The sequence below is a fragment of the Pogona vitticeps genome, chromosome 1, assembly GCF_051106095.1.
Source record: "Pogona vitticeps strain Pit_001003342236 chromosome 1, PviZW2.1, whole genome shotgun sequence".
NCBI classification, from domain to species: Eukaryota; Metazoa; Chordata; class Lepidosauria; order Squamata; family Agamidae; genus Pogona; species Pogona vitticeps.
This window is the reverse complement of record NC_135783.1, coordinates 305,474,118-305,491,611: the sequence shown is the minus strand read 5'-3', so window position 1 is coordinate 305,491,611 and position 17,494 is coordinate 305,474,118. Positions and strand designations below refer to the sequence as shown.

Here is a 17,494-nt window from a genome sequence, read left to right as displayed (position 1 = left end):
CAGAAGACACAAGAAAACAGGACTGCAGCCTAGGTTGGTAGATAGTAGGCATGTGTTGCCATGTGTGTAGAGAGAATGGGGGGGGGTCACCAGAAAGATTATAGAGGAATGTAGAGACAGTAGTATTTATGTTAAAATTTAGATATAATACCTCTGATAAACTGAAAGTTACTTTTTCTGTTTGTTGTAAAAGGTCTCCAGAATTGTAAGAGCTAGAAACACAGAGTGTCATACAGATACTATGATGTCCCCAACGTAAATAACTAAGTGGTTATATTGCAACTGGCCGTGCTAGCTGAACTGTTGTAGTTCTCTAACTGAAACAATAGAGAGGTAGAGCAATGGGGTGGGGTGGGGATTAATTCATTTCTAACTCTGGTAAATACTAGAGTGAAACAATGATAGTGAAAGGTCGAAAAAAGTGCCAATAAACATCTGTTAATTCAGGACAGTGTTCCATGCTCCTTGTGAATCGTATTCCCACCCATGAAAAGTTATACCAGAGTGGTTGACCAGACCAGATGGGCGGGATATAAATCAAATAAATAAATAAAATAAAATACCACAATAAAAGTGTTAATCATTATAGTGTCACAAGACTTGCTTGTGCTACTTCTCCTTTATCCACCCCCAAAATCCTTCCAAAAATATATATATTCATTGCCTGTTTCTTTCCTTTCTCTTTACACAATACAACTTTTTTAACTTCTTCCCATATTTCATTGAATCTATTAACCTTTATCTCTCCCTTTTTTAAACTTAATTTCTGAAGTCAGTTTATCATTAACTGCCACATTCCATATTTCATTGTGCCACTCTTGCAGCTGGAAATCCGAAGTCTTCTTCCAATTCTTTGCTATAAACAATCAAGCTGCAGTTATCAAATTCATTACATGTCTTTTTTTTGTATTATTCAAATCACAATTTTCTATCATCAGTAATAGTGCTGTTTTTGGAACCATTTCAATATTGATTTCCAATAATTCTCTGATCTCTTCAAATAACATAACCCATACTTTTTGTATAACTTCACAGTTCCACCAAAATGAAAATATGTACCAACTTCTTTGTTGCATTTCCAACATTTTTAGAATATTTAGAATGTATAATATAGGCGTGCCTCGGTTTACAAAATTAATGCGTCCTCTGGGATGTTACATCATGCAGAAATTTCATAAACCGATATGCAGATTGCGTTAGGAATGGGGGCGGCGCTAGAAACCTCCAGGTGCAATGTGTCCTGGGGAATCCCTTTCGTACAGTGGGAAAAAGAGGAAAAGAATGTAAACCATTATTTTCTATTATTTCAGTTTGTAAACCAAAAATTATGTAAACTGAGGCTTTCATAAAGTGAGGTACCACTGTATTTAATTTTACCTGTGTTAAATATCATCTCCATAATATTTTATAACCATTTTCTTTTATCCTAATTGGCATATTTTTAAAACCCTTCTGTTGCAGTTTTTTCCCCAATCTTCTTCAACTATCTTCCCTACATTCGCCTCTCATACTGTTTTTAAATCTAACTGTCCAGCTGATCCATCAAGATTGTATAAGTTACCCCCATTCTTCCTCAATTTTCCCCATCTATGTCTTTATCCAAATTCTTTATAATTTCTTCAAACTTAGTCTATTTTCTATCCTCTAGTTTTAATTTCTCGCTCTCTATTAACCACTTCTCCTATAGCATTACATTTAACCAATTTAGTTTTTCTTCAGCAAACGGACTCTTATTTGTTCTTTAGTTTTCATTTTTCTTTCTTTCTATTCTTCCCATTTGTTTATCTGCTTTCTTTTTAAGACACTTGTTAACCCCTTAAATCCATATTTTGGAATTTTTTATAATTGGAAAATTTTCCAGTTCTGTTACTGGAGTTAAGGGAGATATTCTGGAACTGAATATCTGTCTCCATTTATTCCACATCTTCTGTTTTATCTTGTTCAGCTTGTTCAATAGCAATATTCCTGGGAGAACTAATGCTAGGGATGTGAATCTTGCAGCTTTTGCTCCCGAGCAAATAAAACCACTGCCAAACAAACCACTATTTTCTCTTTGCAACAAGATTTTTCTACCCCTGCAAAATTTCATGGAAAAATCTCACAGAATTTTTCAGATGTTTCGTAATAATTTCTCCTTGAAGGAATAGCAAGTTTTTCAGGACTATTGACAATTTCTGCTCAGAATGGCATCTTTCCTGCATAGAAAAGTACAGACAAAAGACCAAGCTGCACAGGACTATAATGATACGTATGCAAAATGGCACCGTTCCTCTGTAGAATTAATCAAAAACACATTAAGCTTTGCAGGATTGGTAGTTTTGCGCACAGAGCAACAAGAACAACAACAACAAAAAGACAAAACAAAACAGATAAAAACATTACAGTGGTGCCCCGCATAGTGACGATAATCTGTTCCGGAAAAATCGTCGCTATACGGATTCGTCGCTATGCGGAACAAAAAAGCCCATAGGAACGCATTAAAACACTTTTAATGCGTTCCTATGGGCAAAAAACTCACCGTTCTGCGAAAATCCTCCATACGGCCACCATTTTCGCTGCCTGGTAAGTGAGGAATGGGCGCGAAAACACTGCAGGCGGCCATTTTTTACCCGGTGTGGAACCGCCGATCAGCTGTTAGGAAAACATCGCTATGCGAAAATCGGTAAGCGAATTACCATTTAAAACATCGCAATGCGATCGCAAAAACGATCGCAAAAACCCATCGCTATGCGGATTCGCTGTTAAACGGGGCGCCCGTTATGCGGGTCACCACTCTATAGGTAAAGGTTCCCCTTGACATTTAGTCCAGTTGTGTCCAACTCTAGGTCACAGTGCTCATCTCTGTCTCCAAGCCATAGAGCCAGTGTCTGTCCGTAGATGGTTTCTGTGGTCATGTGGCCAACATAACTAGACACAGAATGCCGTTACCTTCCCACCATGGTGGTACCTGTTTATCTACTCACATTTACATGCTTTTGAACTGCTAGGTTGGCAGGAGCTGGGACAAGTGACAGGAGCTCACTCTGTTGCGTGGATTCAATCTCAGGACTGCTGGTCTTCTGACTTTGAAGCACAGAACTTCTGCAGTTTAACCTGCAGTGCCACCATTATAGGCAAAAGCAATATGGAAATCAATTATAAAAAAGACAAAATGTGGTGGCACCTTAAAGGCTAACTATTATATTTTAATGTGACCTTTTGTGGACAAGTCCACTTCATCAGACATAAGAGAAGGATATTTAAATCTCTATAAAAGTTTGTCTTTAAATGCCACCATGCTTTTTGTCTTTTTTACTTTTTATTTCTACTTTGCTTTTACTTATAATGCTTATACAGATTAACATACCCACCCCTTCTACAACTATAGACAAAAAAAGAAAAGAAAATAAGAAATATTTTACAATCAATGAGATTTTCCCTAGTGAAAATTTTCTAGATGTAGAACATCACTAACAATAAGCTGCTATCCAGCTCAGCTCAGACAGGACAAGCATTCAGAAGAGAGCCTTTGAAGCTTACTTCTGGCAGTAGTTCTATTTGTTGAAACAGAGGCTCCTGGATCCTACACAGGTCCTCAGAACCACTGCCTTATTTCTTGTTCTAAAAGGTCTATCCTTACTTTGTCTTTGAAATGCCCATTTCTAGTGAATCCAAATTTTGTCTCAAAATGAAACATCTGTAGCAAATATATGATCTCAAAACTGAATAATTCATTCTGCATGTAGAATTTTGTTAAGATTCTTAATATATTGATTTGTACACTTTGTTGTTGTTTCATTTTATAGTCTGGTCAGTAAAAGTTGCTTTTCTCTTTTCTAGGTGAAAGTGTTGAAGAAAATGCCAGTGTGGTTGTCAAGCTTCTTATCCGTCGGCCAGAATGTTTTGGGCCAGCTCTCAGAGGAGAAGGGGGAAATGGTTTGTTGGCTGCTATGCAAGGAGCAATTAAGATTTCTGAGAACCCTGCTCTTGATCTTCCCTCCCAGGGATACAAGAGGGAATTGTAAGTGCACATAAACAACATTTTCCACTAGTCAGTAAGATGTTTTTCAAACATCTGAGTTAATTGTCAATCAGTTACAGGTAAACTTGTGTACTCTCTACTTAGGAAAACATAGAAAGGATGATCATAAGTCAGAATTGAATTGACAGCACACATTTACTGCTATTATTATTAAATGCTCACTTGTCTCAATAATAAGCAACTGCAAAATTATTCTCTTTCCCTTTGAGAAGCTGAAGGATGTGATAAGTTGCATAGATCATTTAGTTAAACAGATAACTTACATCTAAGACAAATGCCTGGCTAAATCCATGTGCCATGAACTTTTGATACTCTTTAAATTCTTTGCACTAACAATAAGACACCGGTGCAAGACTGATGAAGTGGGCATCCCGGTTGATGAAAGCTAGCAGATTGTATTTGTCCTCAGTGTGGAAGGGATTGTCACTCTCGAATTGGCCTTCTCAGCCACACTAGATGCTGTTCCATAAAGACCGAAGGATTCTAGGATTTCTTTAGTGGTCTATAAAGGTATCACCTACCTATGCATTCCTCTTTTGTGTTTTTCCTTCTGCTTCTTCCTCCTCCTCCTCTAGTGCCACAGACTTGCAACTGGCTCAAACTTCATTTGTATTTTCACCTATGCAATAAAATATAATGGTATAATTACCCCATTTACCACTGATTCAATTTGCACTCCACATTCTAAGAATGTATTCTGAGCAATAGCCTGGGTATCATTCTATGGTCATTTACATGTAGCATCCAGTATAGTATAGTTGGTAGAATGCTTGTCTAGGATTCAGGAGACGTAGGTACATCTCCTCAGTTCACCATAGAAGTTCTCTGGAAGCAGAAATTATAAAGATCTCACATACCTACAAAACCTTATTAGAATTACCAAAAGCCGGAAACAATTTATTGGCTAGTATCCTGTTGCCCAGTTCCACTATTGGCCATGGCAGATTGCCACTAATTAAAGAGTTCCTGTTCTGATTTTGGGGTGCTGACTAATCATTCACAATGATACAAAGTTGTATGCACCTTGAAATTAAAAATTGAAACATTTTAATTAATAACAGTCTCCTATGGCCATTAATGTCACTCCCATTGTGCAGGTTGTGGGGGTTCCACATTGTATTTTAAAAACGTTTTAATTTTTAAATGTTTCTATTATTTCTTTCTCCTTTGGGTTTTGCCTGATATGCTTGCACATGGCTTTGTTGTTGCTGTTGTTTAGTGATTAAGTCGTGTCCGACTCTTCATGACATGGACCAGAGCACACCAGGCCCTCCTGTCTTCCACTGCCTCCCAGAGTTGGGTCAAATTAATGTTGGTAGCTTCTATGACAACATCCAACCATCTCATCCTCTGTCATCCCCTTCTCCTCTTGCCCTCACACTTTCCCAACATGAGGGTGTTTTCCAGGGAGTCTTCCAGGGAGTTGTTGAAGCAGTAGTTGTTTCTTGTTTGACGAGGTGGCACTGCAGGTTAAACCGCAGAAGCCTCTGTGCTGCAAGGTCGGAAGACCAGCAGTCGTAAGATCAAATCCATGCGACAGAGTGAACTCCCGTCACTTGTCCCAGCTCCTGCCAACCTAGCAGTTTGAAAGTATGTAAAAATATGAGTAGATAAATAGGTATCACCATGGTGGGAAGGTAACGCCGTTCCCTGTCTAGTCACGCTGGCCTTGTGGACAAACGCTGGCTCTATGGCTTGGAAACAGAGATGAGCACTGCGCCCTAGAGTCGGACACGACTGGACAAATTGTCAAGGAGAACCTTTACCTTTTACTTTAGTTTGTAAACTACTTTGAATTTTCTCAATACTTTCAAAAATTATTCATGACTGCTTTATTCCTTCTAACAGTCTTGAAGAGGATGAAGAAGAGGAAGAGATAGTTCATATGGGCAATGCAATTATGTCTTTCTATGCAGCTCTTATAGATTTGCTTGGGCGTTGTGCACCGGAAATGCATGTGAGTGGCCTATTTTTATTTATTTCTGTTAAATAAAGTGTAAGTAACTTTGTGTCTCCTTGGTTAGCATTCAAACATTATAGCTTGTCATTTGTATCTAGAAAATAATTGTTGGATGCAGAAGGAGAGAATGTTATTTTTAATATTTAAACAATTAAGTGACAGAAAACTATTTTACACTATAGAACCGCTGCTTAATGCAGTTCTCAGTAACACAGGATTCTTTGCTGTCAATGAAGAGGTCATTACATGTGGGAAGTTGTTGTCGTCCTTGCCAGAAGATACAAGTACAAGTCCTGTTGATGTCATAACTGGAAAGGAGCTGTTATTTTCCTTGGGTTATCATCCTATTTCATGCTTTTACTATAAACATGGGTAATAGAAAAATGATAATGACGAGTAATTTAGCTGATCAAGGATTTATGATATAGTGTATTCTAGGTTCTTCCTATAAATCAATGGTTTAAAATCTTGGATCCTCAGATATTCTTGAACTGAAACTCCCAGAAGCCTTCACCACTAGCTATGCTGGCTAGGATTTCTGGGAATTGTAGTCCAAGATGTTCTGGGGACCCAGGTTTAGGAAGCATTTCTACTGTATAAATGATCATGACTGGATTATGGAGAACCTTTGTACTTGATGATCAGGTGGCTTTCTCTTGCTTCACTAGATGTATAAACTATACTCTTTTTCATGAATCAGTCATTTAGCTGCTGTGATTCATGCTGTGATGGCAAATCCTGATTACTGTAATGTATTCTATATATCTTGAATAGAGACAGGGGCAAACTGCCAAAATGACCCACAAATTGCTCCTGGGTTTTCCAATGAACTATTAATGAGTTTTTCGGGGAGGGGAGGTTTTAGACAACTTGTGATTATCTAAAAAAAAAAAAGAGATGAATAAAAAAGGTAAATATTCATCACTTTGTATTTGTCAGGGCCTCCAGAATTGACAAATATGAAGTTATGAATATTACAACTCAGCAATTTCTGATGGATATCACGATTTTTTTTTATTCATCCTCATGTCTAATCTTGAATTCTAGAAGTGCCTTCTCCCACTTATACCTTCACATACCTTAGGATTTTTCTTTCCTCCAATGCTGTATTTTCCTTCCTTTTATTATCCTCAGGGTATGATCCAACATATCACCAGAAAATTTCCAAATACAATTTTTGACTTACCTTTGCTGACAGGAGTGTTTTCAGTTCTATGTCAGTATTAATATTGAGGCTCATATTATCTGATGTTAAACATATGCATTGACAATAGAATGATCTGTTTTTACAATTTTATACTCCTTGTTTCTGCTATAATGAACATGCATGACTTACAAATGCATGTAGCTCCCATGAAGAATCATGGTGGAGGAGGAACGTGTTTTTATGCACTAAATTATGTAGGAGAAAAAATGATAGATTTTTTAAAACAAGAAAGCACCTATTATTTCCAAGACTTACATTTTAAAAACAAAAGAATCAGGAAGAATTTGCTGACTGCTCTCACCTCTGCCAATGAAATACTTCGTAAACAAAAGATAATGTTTCAATATGTTATATTTTAATAGCTTATCCAAACTGGAAAAGGTGAAGCTATTAGAATTCGGTCAATATTGCGCTCCTTAGTACCGACAGAAGACTTGGTTGGAATTATAAGCATACCACTAAAATTGCCAACAGTGAATAAAGGTAAATATGTGAGAAAAACTAGACAACATTGGGGTGAGCAAGCAAAATGTCACATCACCTGCTGCTTCCAAACCCCAATCAGATTGCACCAACTTGGGGAGTGGGAGAATTACTTTTCTGGGAGAAACAGGGACATCATGTCCACCAAACTGAAGGTACAGGTAGTAGATTTGCAACACAGTAGGGAAGACAAAGACTTCAACTGCGAATTTCATTCCCCTTCAACTGGTTCTGGGCTGTACCAGAGAAATGAAAAAGGAATTGACCAGGGGAGGCAGATTGCACCAGCTTTATTTTATTTTCTGATAACTGAACAGTTTTGGGTGCATTTATACATACACATAGGGTTCAATTTGTAGTAAATAAATAATTCCCAACAGAACATGAGCTACACTTAAATATTACTGTATTTTTCATATCAATTTTATAATAAACATTTATTTTATACAATTCTTTTTTGTGTATGGATTCTTTGCCTGTACAGATCAGTACTTCTGTTGTTGTTGCTTAGTCGTTTAGTCGTGTCTGACTCTTCGTGACCCATGGACTAGAGCACGCCAGGCCCTCCTATCTTCCACTGCCTCCCAGAATTGTGTCAAATTCATGTTGGCAGCTTTGATGACACTGTCCAATCATCTCGTCCTCTGTCGTCCCCTTCTCCTCTTGCCTTCACACTTTCCTAACATCAGGGTCTTTTCCAGGGAGTCTTCTCTTCTCGTGAGATGGCCAAAGTATTGGAGCCTCAGCTTCAGAATTTGTCCTTCCAGTGAGCACTCAGGGTTGATTCCCTTCAAAATGGATAGGTTTGTTCTCCTTGCAGTCCAGGGGACTCTCAAGAGTCTCCTCCAGCACCACAATTCAAAAGCATCAATTCTTCGGCAGTCAGCTTTCTTTATGGTCCAGCTCTCACTTCCATACATCACTACAGAAAAAAACCATAGCTTTGACTATGCAGACCTTTGTCGGCAAGGTGATGTCTCTGCTTTTTAAGATGGTGTTGAGGTTTGTCATCGCTTTCCTGCCAAGAAGCAGGCGTCTTTTAATTTCGGGGCTGCTGTACCCATCTGCAGTGATCATGGAGCCCAAGAAAGTAAAATCCATCACTGCTTTCATATCTTCCCCTTCTATTTGCCAGGAGGTGATGGGGCCAGAGGCCGTGATCTTAGTTTTTTTGATGTTGAGCTTCAGACTGTTTTTTGCACTCTCCTTTTTCACCCTCATTAAGAGGTTCCCTTAATTCCTCCTCACTTTCTGCCATCAGAGTGGTATCATCTGCATATCGGAGGTTGTTGATATTTCTTCTGGCAATCTTAATTCCAATTTGGGATTCCTCTAGTCCAGCCTTTCTCACGATGTAATCTGCATATAAGTTAAATAAGCCGGTGGACAGCCTTGTCGTACTCCTTTCCCAATTTTGAACCAATCAGTTGTTCCATTTCCAGTTCTAACTGTTGCTTCCTGTCCCACGTATAGGTTTCTCAGGAAATAGATAAGTGGTCAGGCACTTTCATTTCTTTAAAGGCTTGCCATAGTTTGCTGTGGTCAACACAGTCAAAGGCTTTTGCATAGTCAATGAAGCAGAAGTAGATGTTTTTCTGGATCTCTCTGGCTTTCTTCATAATCCAGTACATGTTAGCAGTTTGGTCTCTAGTTCCTCTAGAGATCAATACTTAGAATCATGTAAAACCCTATGAAACTAGTTTTGTGATCTCTTCAACTCCAGCTAGCACAGAACTTGGATCATTACATTTTAAAAGTAATTCAGAAGTACCTGTAAAGTACTTCCTTGGTATTTCTGATTGCACATTATTTGAAGGACATTTTGTTTAGCTTTCTTGGTCTGAGGCTGCAAGTGACCTGCAGACTTAGAGATGTGTTGAATAGGGGAGTCCAAAAGCAGACTGCATTGGTATACAGAGAAGACATAGTAGGAAGAGCTCAGGGAACAGGCAAAAGAGTATCACAATTCCAGTGAGAATCAGTGCATTAATCACTTACTCACTCACTCACTCACTCACTCACTCACTCACTCACTCACTCACTCGCTTGCTTGCTTGCTTGCTTGCTTGCTTGCTTGCTTGCTTACTTACTTACTTACTTACTTACTTACTTACTTATTCATGAATGAATGAATGAATGAATGAATGAATGAATGAATGAATGAATGAATGAATGAATGAATGAATGAATGACATTTTTATACCACCCCACATAGTGAAAATCCAGTACAGTACTCTGGGTGGTTGTACAAACAGAAATAATCCCCTCACTACTCATCCCACCCTCCAGAAACAAATGAAGAAAAAAAGGAAACCAAGCAAATAACAAGAACTCAAATTAAGGACTAAGTGAGAGGAGCTATCCTCTAAGATGAAAAATGAAGTCATGGGTCAAATCAGTACCTAAGGGGAAGAATGTCCTTAAAGGCTTCTTTAAACAATTTGAATTTTATTAAATTCTTAAACATCTGAAGAAAGGGACTGAGTTCCTGACTCCTGCTGAGAAGATGAATGGCAGCTGAAACCCACAATAAAGCCCAAGATCTGCCCTGAACAATTGAATCACTGAGACACTAGGAAAAACACAGAGTGAGGTCATCATGTGCTGTTTATCTCCTTGCAGTCCCTTAACCAGCCATTTTGTATAGCTGTAAGGTAACAAGGGACGTGGTGGCGCTGCGGGCTAAACCGCAGAAGCCTGTGCTGCAGGGTCAGAAGACCAAGCAGTCGTAAGATCAAATCCACACAACGGAGTGAGCTCCCATCGCTTGTCCTAGCTCCCACCAACCTAGCGGTTCGAAAGCATGTAAATGCAAGTAGATCAATAGGGACCACTTCGGTGGGAAGGTAACAGCGTTCCGTGTCTAAGTCGCACTGGCCATGTGACCACGGAAGATTGTCTTCGGACAAAATGCTGGCTCTATGGCTTGGAAACGGGGATGAGCACCGCCCTCTAGAGTTGAACACGACTGGACAAAAATTGTCAAGGGGAACCTTTACCTTTACCTTTAAGGTAACTGAAAGACTTGTGCCATAATCACTAGCTAGGTTTTGCATTGTACAATTTACTTTTTTCCTTTTTATCCAATTTAGTTAGTTTTCTAAACAACACTTTACTACTAGGGTTGTGTGTGAGACAAACTGTGAATAATCATATCAGGTAGACAATCCAGACATGTAGCAGGCAGAAGTAAGGTGCAGTGCTGAAAACCAGAAGCAGCAAATGAAATAGAAAAGTCATTTTCTGCTGCTGAATTGGTGCAGCACATTTATTTAGCTGTGACATGGGTTACTCCCTTTCACAGCTGTAGATACTCAGCTATAATTTCTTTAGGTTGATGGGACAACCTTGAGAGAGCCAAGTGCTTGATTGTTATTCTGAGATGGCAATCTCAGGGAAACCTTTCTTTTTTAAGCTTAACCTCATAGTTGGGAGGGGGCATGAGTCTTCATTGGAAGGACAAGGCTGTGCCCTCCTATATCTGAGGAGGATGGCCAACTCTGAACATTTAAGCCCCTCTTCTGCCTGTTATCACTTGAGCCATGGTGTGCGGAACCTCATTTTCTGAGGAATAGATAGTGACAGCTCCAACACTGGAGGCCTTCAAGAGAAATTTAGACAACCACCTGGCAGATATCTTTTGATTTGTATTCTTTAATTGGGGTTTGACTCAATGGCCTTAGAGGCCCCTCCCAACTTCATGTTTCTATAATATTCTGCCAGATAAAGTCACTCATTCTGTAGTTTATAGTTATTTTTCATCACTTAAAACACACCTAATAAATAAAAAATTGCAAAAAAATACCCCTGCTTTTTCTAAAATGTCTCCTTCAAAGCAACATTTTAGATTTGAGGAAATGTTATTTCATACACTGAAAGTTTAATGCGTTTACCAGTCATGTTATTTTTTAATAAACTAAACTTCATTTTTTAAGTGATATTTAATAACAGGATAAATTTATTTCTTTCCAGATGGAACAATTACTGAGCCAGACATGTCTGCAAATTTCTGCCCTGATCACAAAGCACCCATGGTGCTTTTTCTAGATCGTGTCTATGGTATAAAGGATCAAGCTTTTCTTCTGCACCTCCTTGAAGTTGGATTTTTACCAGATTTAAGAGCATCTGCTTCACTGGATACAGTGAGTATTTTCATTTTCCCTGGAGCAATGCTTAGGGTAGTGTCCATGTTCAGATCTCTTGCTTTATATATAGTGGTGGTTTAGTGTATAAAACAGGTCAAGCAATTTCCTTTTTTCTGTGATATAGAACTCTGTGTAATTCTTAACCATATGTGCAGCTCCCTCGATAGCACTAGTCTAATAAACACTAGGTACCCTGTGTGATGTACTGGATAAAGTGGTGGAAACTCACTGGAGGACTGGAACTGGTAAAGCCAAGACTTAAAAATATCTATTATTTTCGCTATAAGTCAGTTCCAACTTTTCAGCAGACACCTGCCGTGACTGAAGAGGCTATTTGGCTTAGATGTTATAGGTAACACAAGACTCCAAATGCATAAAGCCTTGGACATTGAACAATAATATATTTTGCTTAGGTGGTAACATGATGAAGGCCAAAGCCTTTTGTATTTGAAACATTTTTAATTTATAAAACGTACTCAAATATTCAGTAATTTCACATATCTTTTATGCAGGTTTCTTTGAGTACTACAGAGACAGCTCTTGCTCTAAATAGATATATTTGCACAGCTGTGTTTCCATTACTCACGCGGTGTGCTTCCCTCTTTTCGGGAACTGAGCATTATGTTTCTCTGATTGATTCTGCACTTCATACAATATATCGACTGTCCAAAGGACGTTCTCTTACAAAAGCACAAAGGGACACTATTGAAGAATGCTTGCTTGCTATATGCCAGTAAGTATAGATACAAATTCCTTTCCTGTTTCATATACTATTCAGTGCCAGTTGTTGTATAAGGGCTTCCTATTGAAACTTGATGGTAACTCCAGGCAGGTATTAGCAATGTAGCAGGTTTATTAACAGAATCCCGTTTAGGCACTGACTGAGCTCTTAGTACAGGCCTAAAGCAGGATGTATTTAAGATACGTCTAGTGATGTATTTAAGGTTACATGGTCAATTTGCTGGTTGTTTGATCAAATGACTGCAAATCATTAATTTTGATCCATAAATCAAAACATCAGTTACTGTGTGGAAAAATATTTCTTCAGCTTCAGTAGATGTCTCGTGCAGTGTTCCCAGAGAGGCATCCATACTCGTTGCTATCAAACAAGTGACATACTCATTTCCCATAGAGTCATATTAAACCCAGACACCTACTTATTTGTGCTGCTAGTTTAAGAATTGCCCTAGAGACAGCCATCCCCCAAAATTTGCTAATTATTTGGGGTGGCACCTTTTACTGTGAGACCCTTCAAAACATACCAACCAATCAGAATTCAACCCCACACCCAGCATTCCAACAGCAATCTGTCAGTCATTCTAGTAGTCTATGCCCACATAATGATCGTGCATGCACAACTATAAAGCATATATACCTATCTATATATGTATGCACACACACTGCTTCTGAGTGCTTCTGAGAATGGCTGATGGTCAAATTCCAAAAGATCTCCTGTATGGACAATTAGTACAGGGAAAGTGCCCCAGAGGGAGACCACCGCTGTGATACAAGGATATCTGCAAGCGTGATCTGAAGGTCTTAGGAATGGACCTCAACAGATGGGAAACCTTGACAGCTGAGTGTTCAACCTGGAGGCAGGCAGTGCAACATGGCCTCTCCCAATTTGAAGAGACCCTTGTCCAGCAAGCCGAGGCAAAGAGGCAGTCCTGAAAGCAGCAAAATCAGGGAGCTGGATGGGGTACAGATTGTATTTGTCTTCAGTGTGGAAGGGATTGTCACTCTTGAGTTGGCCTTCTCAGCCACACTAGACACTGTTCCAAGACCTCTATTCAGAGCACATTACCATAATCTCTCAAGACTGAAGTATGCCTGCAGAAGCTTCTGAGTATTATAATGACAGAACTGCTATGCATCCAATCTCTTTAATGATTTTTTAGGCTTAGATTTCTACGTTGCCTTTTAAAGCAACATCTTTTCCTTGAGCATCCCTTTCTATTATCTTTTAGAAAAAAAGCAATGAGTGTGGGAAAGAGGCAAAGTTCCAGCTGCAATGAAAACACCTTACTGGTGTCCCTCTGTACCTTTCTTTCATTGTTTTGCCACTCTAGATTATAATTGCAGAATTGTTCAGAATGGATGAAATGAAAAAGTAATGCTCATATTATATGAGGATAGCATTCAAATAATTATGATTGCACAAAAGATGGTTGGCCTCTTTTATATATTAGTTTCAAAACAACATGTAAAGTTTTTTTTCCCTTGCTGGAATCTGAAGATATATGTATGTGTTTAGAGATTAGTAGTAATGGAAATGCATTTTCCTCATTTCTGCTGCCTCATAAATGATGATGATTAAAATTTCTCTCCATTGTGTGTCACTGGCTCTTAAGAGTAGCATTTTTTCATGATATTTTCTATTGTACATGACTTGAATGGATTACAGGCATTCTCCTGTTTTTCTTTTAGGTAATCTCTTTTACTGAACACTTGCACAGAATATTTTGCAGTTTAAGCATTTATTTTATTGCCTTGTACGTAGTTTTAGCAAAACATATGCAGATTACTAATTATGACTTCCTTTTTAAATTATAGTTATTTACGTCCTTCTATGCTACAGCAGCTTTTGCGACGGCTAGTTTTTGATGTACCTTTGCTTAATGAGTACTGCAAAATGCCACTTAAGGTAAATATTTCAATTTCTCATAATTACATTAAATATTTCACTAGAATGTAGGCTTCCTTTCTTTTCCCTTCAAAAGCCTACTATTGCACTCCACTCAATAAATGCACATTATCAAGACTGAAGGCCACATCATTAGATTAAGGAGATTTGTTTTAAAACAGGGGAAGAGAACCTCTGGTGTCTTGTCTCAGTCTAGTTATGAAGATTTCTCACCAGGTGCACAGAAGGTCTAAAGAAGCCCCTATTGTTCTGTCCTCTTATGCACGGGCATTTCCCACTGACCTCCTTTGCTTCCCATTTGAAAGGAAAAGTGGCAAGGAAGAATTTTATTGGATTTTATGGTCTCAGTCAAAGTAGACTTTTCATATTTCCTGAGACTTTGTCTACACATGGAGATAAGAATGGTCTGGATTAGCTAAATGGATTTGCTAGAAGATGTAGTATGCCATTGGTGGGATCCTTGCATCAGAATAGCATACAGATCTCAAGAGAACCTGTTTGGTTTGCAGAAGCCTGCAGTTGATTTGCCAATATTGTGAATTGGCTTAAGAAAAGGACCATTTTAAATTTACTTGTTTAATTTGCCAATATTGTGTAGTGTCTCTGTTCACAATATTGGAAAAATGAAAAGAGGATGGCTAGCTTTGCTTCTCTTCCAGCAATCACATGCACTGGAAACAGCCCAAAACAGAGCAATCCTACCTGCACCAAAAAAGTAGAAGTCTCTGATAGAGGTTAGAAAGATGCAGATAAGATCGCTGTAGGATGGGCTGGTTTGCTCCATCGGTGATGTCATCTGACCACTGTCTCTAGGAGCAAACCAGTCCATCCCTGCAGCAGGCTGAACACCCATGTAGTCATCCTCTTAGTTTGGGAAGACGTAAACCTCCCATACAGACGTTGCACAATAGTGAGGCTTACGAGGCATTTTGCATAGAAAAAAGTGTGTTTAATGTTTGAACTGCTAAAATACGCAGCTTTGAAAAACTGCAAAACATGTTTTAGTTGATGAGGAAAATGCATATGTTATGTAAGGTGCGTACATAAATGCATATCTTGGGGAAATGCATAAGAATCAAATAAATGCCCATGCAACCTCCCCACACACACACCAGCTAAATCTCACAACCCGATACAAAGGAAGGATGAGAAGAAAACATGCCAGGGATTTGGAGAAAAACAATAAAATTTATACTGAGAGGGTTTCATATTCTTACCAGTGAAACATGTGAGAATTCCACTGTTATCTCCAGTTGCTCATTAGCAATAACAGTCTTTTTTCCCCCTGCCTGCTGCCTGCTTTCCCTAAAGGGGATGAGTGAAGCATACCTGCTATTATCTTCAGTCAGGGTCCTGAGATAACACGTAGTGCCAGTGACAGGTGATAACAGTGGGATTCCCAACTTTGCTTCCCTTTCCCTCTTGTCTTGCCCAGCTGAGAAAGGCTTGGATCTGTGTGAAACCAGTTTCTGATACTGCTGAGTGCCTTGAGGAGTGTTTCTTGAGTCATGTGCTTCAGCCAAGAACTGGCTTTGCCCTCTCTGTACTTCCCTTGATTGGGCAAGGTGAGGTATGAATGAAACCAGTTCCCAACTGAGCTGCATGGCTTGAAGAAAATTCTCTGCTTATACCTGGTCATGACTGCAGGATGTTTTTTCTTTGTTTTAAAAAATTGCTGAACAGGAAAAAAATAATAAAGGGTTTATATGGATGGCAGTATGGGGGAAAATTTCATCTTACTTATTAAAATTAAAATAATCTTCAGTGACCTTTAGAATAATCTTCAGTAGTACTCGGGTCATCATGATTGACAGAGGGAACTTTGAAAAAAGATTTGCTTTGAATAGTTTGTAGTTACCATTAAATGTGGAGATTAAAATAAAAAGGTTGAAGATAAATTTGTCTGAGAGCAGGTTGGACTAGGACTAGGAGACCAATGTCCAAATACCCTTAGTTTTTTTAGGTGATATCGAGAGAATCACAATCAACTTTATCTTCCTCTCAAAATCGTGTGAGGTGTAAAACGGAAGAGAAGACCTGGAGAATGGATGGAATAATGGTGTAAATCTGTAGTGTGGCCCTGCACATGTTGTTGGACTTCAGTACCCATCAGTCCTAGTGAGCATACCCTTTGGTGCAGAATTATGGGAGTTGCAATCCAATAACATTTGGAATGTTACGGATTGCAATACGGTATGTGCAGTACACATACAGGAAATCAACCCTGAGTGCTCACTGGAAGGACAGATCCTGAAGCTGAGGCTCCAATACTTTGGCCATCTCACAAGAAGAGAAGACTCCCTGGAAAAGACCCTGATGTTAGGAAAGTGTGAAAGCAAGAGGAGAAGGGGGTGACAGAGGACGAGATGGTTGGACAGTGTCATTGAAGCTACTAACATGAATTTGACCAAACTTCAGGAGGCAGTGGAAGACAGGAGGGCCTAGCGTGCTTTGGTCCATGGGGTCATGAAGAGTCGGACACGACTTAATGACTAAACAACAACAACAACATTTGGAATATCACAAGTCTTCTATCTCTAGTATAAATACTACTAGTAACAGTGACGATAATAAATTTGGTATTTGCCAATGATTTCTCATTTGTCTATACTGCCTGCTCTCTTTGCTGAAGGCACATACTCCAGGTCTTCATATATTGTCCAGCAAAAACATACAAGGAACATATGGTAATTTCTGAAGTGGAAAGTGTCTTAAGTTAAACAGCATGACCTTGTCAAGTGGGAGCATTTTTGGTTTTGTATAAGTATACTTTGTAATTAGAGTTATTTGTGAGAGTGATTTCTGTACAATTCTTGCTTTGATTGTTGCATATGTACATGCTTTATTTCACAAAGAGAAGAGATATTATCTTCATGTGGAGACATTCTGCCCAAATTAAAGAGCCGTACAGGAGAGGGTTAAGCAAAGCATTTAGTGTCCCACTCTTATAACGGAGGTGGGAAAATTTGGGGGGATTAATGAACTCTCAGCAGATTCCTATGATTTATAGGGACAGTTGCAGCAACCACAACTA

The 17,494-nt window shown here is 38.8% G+C and overlaps 1 protein-coding gene across 1 annotated transcript in view; it reads left to right on the top strand.

Annotated features, from left to right (window-relative positions):
• Positions 1–17,494, top strand: part of RYR3 (ryanodine receptor 3) — a 420,504-nt gene that overhangs the window by 227,701 nt on the left and 175,309 nt on the right. Inside the window, exons 44-49 of the mRNA XM_078391770.1 lie at positions 3,820–4,000; positions 5,870–5,978; positions 7,551–7,671; positions 11,644–11,813; positions 12,329–12,549; positions 14,370–14,460. Coding sequence (XP_078247896.1) covers positions 3,820–4,000; positions 5,870–5,978; positions 7,551–7,671; positions 11,644–11,813; positions 12,329–12,549; positions 14,370–14,460 — 893 coding nt within the window. The remainder of the gene's footprint in view (positions 1–3,819; positions 4,001–5,869; positions 5,979–7,550; positions 7,672–11,643; positions 11,814–12,328; positions 12,550–14,369; positions 14,461–17,494) is intronic.